At 47.9% G+C, this 7,522-nt stretch overlaps 1 protein-coding gene and 1 long non-coding RNA gene across 5 annotated transcripts in view; one reads left to right on the forward strand and one right to left on the reverse strand.

The window, feature by feature from the left end:
- RMDN3 (regulator of microtubule dynamics 3) overlaps window positions 1-7,412 on the forward strand; it is a 30,064-nt gene extending 22,652 nt beyond the window's left edge. For 2 of the 3 annotated variants that reach the window (XM_041465131.1, XM_041465132.1), the window contains 4 exons: window positions 1,176-1,274; window positions 1,925-1,978; window positions 2,928-3,008; window positions 6,199-7,412. In XM_041465131.1, the coding sequence (XP_041321065.1) occupies window positions 1,176-1,274; window positions 1,925-1,978; window positions 2,928-3,008; window positions 6,199-6,303 (339 nt within the window). In that variant the 3' untranslated portion in view covers window positions 6,304-7,412. Of the gene's footprint in view, window positions 1-1,175; window positions 1,275-1,924; window positions 1,979-2,927; window positions 3,009-3,599; window positions 4,874-6,198 lie in introns of those variants that run through there. The other variant, XM_041465133.1, reaches the window with a different exon arrangement.
- On the reverse strand, window positions 4,215-6,164 carry LOC121352313. 2 transcript variants are annotated; one of them, XR_005954913.1, is made up of 2 exons: window positions 5,526-6,164; window positions 4,215-4,654 (listed from the first exon to the last, which is right to left on the reverse strand). It is a non-coding gene; the product is annotated as an uncharacterized LOC121352313 (long non-coding RNA). The 2 variants fall into 2 exon arrangements; XR_005954912.1 differs by having other exon boundaries at window positions 5,426-6,164.
- Window positions 7,413-7,522: the final 110 nt, after the last annotated feature.

The raw sequence follows: 7,522 nt of genomic DNA on the forward strand, positions 1-7,522 counted from the left end.
TCATTCTCAGCCCCTGGGCAGCCTCTGAAGGGTTCAGAGCTCCAGCCTGGGGTTTTAGTCACTGCTGCTGGCATGGGAGGGGAAATGGCAAAGGTTGGTTAGGAAAACCCCCAGCTGCAAACTCCTTTCCTGTTCCCAGTGTTTTGCTTGGTGAAAACAACCTTCCTTCCATGCTCTGAGCACACAGAGATGTGGTCAAGGCCATCTGAGGAGCTTCTGCTCACAGTGTTGGTGTGTGATGTGTTGCATGTGTCCCCCTGCCACACACAGAATTGGAGGCACTGGCAGCACCTGCCAGCTGCTTTATGCTTCCTGACAGGGAAAAGCTTGGAGGCAGATGCCAAGCTCTCAATCAGATTTAGAGCCTAAAAATGGAATAAAAGTCTTCAGTGACTGCTGCTGTTCCATTGGAAAGCACTTTGTTGGGAATGGAGCCACAATGCAGACATTGTAACTGGGATAATTGAGGGTGGGAATTACAGAGCAATCCTGAGTTGAACTTCTGGGAGCTCCTGGCTCTTTTCCTGGAAAAAGATCCTTCCTTCATGATCAGACTGGAGCTGCTGAAGCTGTGGAATAAAACCACAGGTGGAGAAGTATGGTAGTGCTTCATCTAGTCTGCATTGTTGGAATTATACAGGATCAAACAGGGTATTGTCAGAGGGAGGTGGTGGAACCCCCATCCCTGGAGGTGTTCAGGGAATGCCTGGAGGTGGCACTCAGTGCTCTGGGCTGGGTGACAAGGTGGGGACACGTTGGCCTCCATGGGCTGGGAGGGTTTTTCCAGCCTAAATGATCCCATGATTATCTGGTGGGAAGGCTTCAGCCTGCCTCTCTCATGGAATCACAGGGTGGAGGGAGCAGGTTCTTGTGGAAGGTTTAGGCTGGGAGAAGGCAGAGCACAGGTGGGGACTGGTGTGTCTGCACCATGGCAGGTTGGGATTTGAGGCCATCCAAATCCCAGATGTGTGGAACTGCAGAAAGTGACCTGGGACAAGGGAAAGCAAATGGGGTTGAATTCTGTGGCTGGACTTGGATACTCCATGGGAATATTCCGATACTGCCGAGGGGTTTGACTCCTCCCTGCTGCAGGAGCAGCTCCCAGGGACTGTGCAGGCCCTTGTTCCCGTGCTGGTGTCAGATGGATGGGCCACTCTGCCCTTTTGTCTGTGCAGGTTGCCCACCTGGGCTGGCTGGAGAAGAGGACGGTGTCGGCGCTGTTCGAGGCCCCCCTGACGGCCACGGTGCAGGACGCGCTCCAGAACTTCCTGCGGGTGAGGAAATGGGAATGTGCCAGGGAGGGGCACCACTGACTGCATCACTGACTGCATCACTGCACAGCTCACAGCAAGGGCATCACTGACTGCACCACTGACTGCACCACTGACTGCTCAGCTCACAGCAAGGGCATCACTGACTGCTCAGCTCACAGGGACGGCACTGGGCCACTTGGATCTCTCCTGGTGCCTCCCCACTGCCTGGGACCTGGGTGAAGGAAAGCTGGTGAGAAGTGTCCATTCCAGAATGGCCAGAGAAAAGAATGGGATGTTGCAGATGTCAGAATTACAGCCCAAAGTGCTGGGAATCGTTTTAGGGGGGTTGGTTTTCCTTTCTAAGGCTGCGCAGCGATTCCTTGCTCTGTGCTGGATACATCTGGGATGTGCTTCCAGGGTCTGGGAGCTGGCAGCTCCTCCCTCAGAATGTTTTACTTAAAGCCTGGCTGACTCTTCCATTTCAAACTTTTCGAAACAACTGCTTGAAGGTTTCAGGGGCATGGTGCTTTATGTATTTATTAGGATTCTCCTTCCTGCCATCTATTTTTTTTCCTTTAAAAGCTGCAGTGAGCCTGATGTAAGAATTAACTGTGTCCTTGCATATCCTAATGTCTGCTCTTCCCTGTGACACCCTGCCTCTGTTCCTGTAGGTCGAGGAGCTGAGCCCAGGGTTTTCCAAAGCAGGAAGAGTTTACATTGCCAAGGTAACCACTCACTTCTTGTTTGTTCAGAGGATAAGAAATATTTGTATTAAAAATCACCTTTGGCTGTAAAGTGCTGACTAGGTGGAAAATACTCCATGCAGGAGCAAAATTTTATAGGATGATAATATTTCCTTTTATCCTTTACATCTTTTTAGACCAAATCACCTCGTGCAGAGGCTTTAAAATTCAGGGATTTTACCTTTGAGTCACCCAGTGGAGCATCCCTGGTTTTTAACAGATGAAATTCTGTACAAAGCAGGCATGGTGACTTGGCAGCTGTGGGCTGGAGGTTTAATCCTTCCCCACCACGACTTCTGTGGTGATAAAACCAGAGAATCATGGGGAGAAGTAAAGGATAAAGGATTTCTCTTTCCAGCATGGGAGTCTTGAGCCCTCTTGCTGAGGGGTTTTTAGCACCCACTTCCTTTTCCTGAGTGTATTTCATTTTCTCCAAATACCTCCAAGACTCTCTGGGCACCCAAAGTCTTCCTGTTCCCAGAGGGATCACTGTGCCTCAGCTGCTGGTCACATGGAGAATATTTCATACCTATTTTGGGACCTGAGACTCCTGTAGATAATATTTATTACATTTTCAACAGACTGGGGAATGATACGCTCCCAGGAGAGAGGTTTTGTAGAGAAAATGGTGTGAGGAAGAGGGGAAACAGCAACTGAAAATCAAAGTAGAGCTTTGAAAAGGGTGAAAACCACAGAGACACCTTAAAATGTCCAAACAAACCCAATCTCCTTCCCCAAAATGAAAGAGCATATATTTAGTATTCCAAGATCTGGTGGTGCTTCTGAGGCCTTGTGGCTGAGGGATACTGCAGGAGATGCCAGTGCAAAGGGTGAAGAGGCAGAACCAGCTGTTTTTAGCAGCTGCCCCGTTGCATTTGCTGCCTGTTTTTCCCCCATGTAACCCCTGTGCCGTGGCCATTTCCCTTCCCAGTGCTACAGGGACCTGGGGAACGCCTCGGCGGCGGTGCTGTGGATGGACCTGGCCGCGGAGCTGCCCGGCTACACCAAAGAGGTAACGCTCAGCAGGGAGCAAAAATGGACTCTGCACCTCTGCTCCACTCCTGAGATCCCAGCTGCGTCACTGCATCCACAGGGGGGACAACAAGCTGGTTGGAGGGATGGAGCACCTGTGCCTTGAGGAAAGGCTGAGAGAATTGGGATTGTTCAGCCTGGAATAAAGAAGTTCGTGGTGCCCTAATTGTGGCCTTCCAGTGGCAGGAAAGAGGGAGAGAGACAATTTACAAGGGTCTGGAATGACAGGAAAAGGGGGAATGGCCTCAAACTGAAAGAGATTATGCTTGGATCAGGGATTAGGAGGAAATCCTTCCCTGTGAGGGTGCTGAGGCCCTGGTACAGGTTGCCCAGAGAAGCTGTGGCTGCCCCATCCCTGGAAGTGTGCAAGGCTTGGAGCAACCTGGGCTAGTGGAAGGTGTCCCTGCCCAGGAACTGCATGGGCTTTAAGGTCCTTTTCAACCCAAACCATTCCAGGACTCCATAATATGCTTAAAAGCCGGTTTGGGGTTGGAGAAGAAGAAGGGAGAGGCTATTTTTTATTTGTTTTAATCGAGCTGTACATTTATCTGTTTCCTTCTGGCATTTCCAGGATGCAGAAAGCGAGAGGGAACTTGAGGAGATGCGCTCAGTCTGTGAGGAATAATTTTGGAAAAACTCATCCCATTACAGAGACAGTAAAATTCCAAATGGATTTCATGATCCTGACAACTACAAGTACACTTCATGGATAAGCCACAAGAGCTTACAGGAAAACACCCAGCAGCACATCTAGGAAAACATCTTGGAATTAATGGGATAAAATTGTGATTTATTTTCCTTTGCAGAGCACTGCATGTGTTTGATTTTAGGATCCCTAAAAATGTTACATTCCTGAAAAAAAGGGGGGAATGTTTATAGGTAGAGTTTGTGATACAAAAACATTTTTGGTTATAAATATATATGTGTATATATATATATGGCAGATATATGTGAGATAGATACTTTGTGATATAAATATGTATTATATATTTTTATATGTGTGTGTATAAATATATATATATTTATTTATATATTATATATATATATATATGCACATATATATTTTGTATCACACTCTACCTGTCAGAAATCCTTGCTGGTGAGCTCCCAGTTCATTCCTGAGGAGAAGTTGAGCCAAATTTTTTCCAGTTTATTTGTATTGTCTTTTCCATAGTAATTAATGGAATGAGTTGTAATAACTATTTATTGGCTTTTGTGGATGTTTTGGGGAGATCAATTTCCAAGTGGGACCAAGGAACTTTTCTGCACAATCCAGACTGGATTTTAAGAGGTTCATTAGTCAAAGAAGTGAGGAATAGGATTTTAAACTTCAGGATTTTCTCCCAGTGGTAGTTCTGTCTTCCTTCACACGAGGCTGAAAACTTCTGTCCCTCCAAACTGTGCTGCTGTGGTTTAGTTGGAATGACTGAGTTTGGGAAGGAGTTCTTGATCAGACAACAGGCCACAGGGTGGGACTATCCTGTGGCAAGGAGGATGTTTGGCTGTGATGATCTTCTGCCGCTGACCAGATTAATTCTCTTCGCATTAATTATCTTCTGGACTAACGAGGCGACGCCAAGGAGGTGAAGCTGACATTCCTGATGACTGACATTCCTCTTGCAGCTCCTGGGGACCAAACAGCAACAGGGAATTGTGCTGGATGCTGACACAGATGGGCAAGGAAAACATGTTGTGGACTGCCCCACATACTTATCAAGGCTTCATTGATATCCCTTAAAATTCCAGTGGCAGCTACTGAACACTAATTCCTGAATGTCTGTTTCATGCTGGGGTGGTTGTGAGGGGTAAAGTGAGGAGTGTGTGAGTAAAACATTCCTTAATTCACCTTTTTTTCCCCTTGCACTGTGGTGGGTTTGTTACTTCCTGAAAATAACACTGAAGGGGAGAAGTGCAGCAAACTCCAGCATTAAAACTTCTGGATTGCAGGTCGGGATGTTGCAGGGCTGGGTGACAGCCTCGGGGCAGGCACTGGCCAAAGCACAGACGGGGAGGTTTGGGAGGATTTGGAGGACCTGGATGGAGTGATGGGCCTGTGCTGGTGCCAGTGCAGGTGTGCCTTGGGCTCCTTGTCAGGAATGTGGGGCAGCCCCGGGAGCAGGGGGAGCTGAGAACTGGGGCAGGGTCTGGGGCTGGTCCAGGGCAGCTCAGTGTTCCCTGGGGCTGGCCCCACACGCTGAGTTTCAGCAGGGTCAGGGGCACAGGTGCTGCATTTTGTGCACCCTGAGAGTTTCTGTCCCCTGGGGATTTCCTGCCGGGATGTGGCAGCGCAGGGAGCGGAATTAAACCCGCAGCTCCCGTGGCATTGCTGGCCTTTGTCTCTCTGTGCTGCCGTCAGACTGTGGGAATTTGCTGCTGTCACTGCCACTGCCACCCCACCTGGGGGCTGTGTCCTCCTGGCAGCCCTTCCCAGCCCCAGCACGAGCTCCAGTGGTGCCTCTGTGCCGTGTTGGGAGCGTTTGCTGGGAATGGGCCTCACCCCTGGGAGTATCCTTTTGTTCCAGAGCAGACTCCAGAGCTTTTGGGCTTTGATTGCAGAAGTCCCTGGAAGGAAGAAAGACAATGGGGTTTGTCCAAGTGGTGCTTTCAGACCCCACCTGACAGTCTGTGCTTTGTGTTGGAGGCTGTTGTGCATTTGCACTGCAGGGAATGAATGTGCCCTTCCCCATTCAGCCCAGCAGATCCCAGAGGCTCTTACAGGAATATTTATCCTTTACTTCCCTCTGTGATAACTTAATCTCCACCTGCTGTGAGCCATTCCTTGATTTCTGCTGGAGAAACCTCATGGCAGAGGAGTTTGCAGAGGAGCCCAGAGCTGTGTTTGGAGCAGAGAGAGCTGAGAGCTGCATCTGCCTGTGCTGCCCCAGCCTGGCAACATCCTCATGGAACAGCCTGGGCAGATGGGATTGGATGGAGCAAAATCCCTTCATGGAAGAGGTTTTCTCCTGTGCAAAGCAGGCAAAGTGAACTTTGGAAATCAGCTGATTTCCCCAGAAAGCATCACTCCCATCAGCATGAATGACAGGACCTGTGCCCACTGCTCAGGATTCACCCGGCCAAAATCAAGGGCCAAGGTTGGTTTGGGTCTGGGAACTTGAAATAACTTTGAAACAAAAGAAATCACCTTTTTCTTCTTCCTTTCTTTCTTTCAGATGCTGGAATTGCCTCCCTGGATGTGCACTGAGCTCTCGCTGCAGGAACTGCCAGGCCTTGATGGTTGTGAGTTCATGTTCTTCTCACTGGGGAATTGGAAATAATTATTAATTATTAATTGCAGAAGTGTTTTCTGAAACCTTTCCTCTTTGCCTGAATTCCTAACTGGAGCAGCTCCTAACTGGGAAAACCTGGGATAACTCAGAGGGGACAGAGGTGACATTTTTAGCTGAAAACCTGGGGCAGTTGAGAGGGGAGACAAGAACTGTTTGTGTAGGAAAATGTGAGGGGATGTCAAGGGGAGCAAGGTTTTGAGGGAAAAGCTGAGGTGATGTTTAGGGGAGAGAATGCAAATTTCTGGAGTAGAAAAGAGCTAATCAATATTGTACTGGAAGGGAAACTTTGGGGGTAAAACTCAAAGTAATCTGTAGGGGACAGAATGAACACATTGGAGTAAAACTGAGGTACTCAGTAGTAGACAAGGAAAATTTCAGAGACAAAACTTGACAAAATCCCAAGAGTAGAGAATGAACACTTTGAGGGAAAAATGAGGTGATGAATACTGAGCATGTGGGGAAAATCTGGGGCCTAAATCTGAGATAATCTCTAGGGGAGAGCATGAACATACTGAGGTAATGTGAGGGAATCACTTGTGGGCAGATGGGGAAATTTTGGGTAAAAATTTTATGGAATAATCTGTAGAGTGAACATTTTGAAGTAAAAATTAGGTACACATGGAAATTTTGGGGGTAAATCTTGACAAAAGCTACATGGTAGAAAGCAAATAATGCTGAAGGAAAAATGAGGGAATCAGTAGTGGACAGGGAATTTTGGGGGGCAAAACCTGAAATAATCTAAAGGTTGAGAATTAATATTTTTAGGTAAAAATGAGGTAATAAGTTGTGGACAGTTAAGGAAGATTTTGGGGGTTAAATCTCTAGGGGGAGAGTGAACACTGACAAACTGAGGCAGTTACTGGGAGTAGACAAGGAAATTTTGGGGGTAAAACTTGGGAAGATCTGTAGGGCATGGAATAAACACATTGAGGTAGAACTGAAGTGATCAGTAGTAAACACTAGGTAGAATTTGGGGGGCAAACCCTGAGGTAATTATGTAAGAACAATAAAGGGTTTTGGGAAAAAATAATCCGACATAATTTGCAGGGGACAGAATGAACATTTGGGGGATAAGAGACATAACCTGTGTGGTTTTGGTTTTAGGCTGGCAGGGAAGGGACTGGGGGTGCCTGGGACACACCTGGTGGGCGTGTGGCAGCTCCAGGAGGCGGCACCGGGAATTGCTGTCGGAACTCCTCTGCAAACC

The sequence above is a fragment of the Pyrgilauda ruficollis genome, unplaced genomic scaffold (assembly GCF_017590135.1).
Source record: "Pyrgilauda ruficollis isolate IOZ18807 unplaced genomic scaffold, ASM1759013v1 scaffold187, whole genome shotgun sequence".
Lineage (NCBI taxonomy): Eukaryota > Metazoa > Chordata > Aves > Passeriformes > Passeridae > Pyrgilauda > Pyrgilauda ruficollis.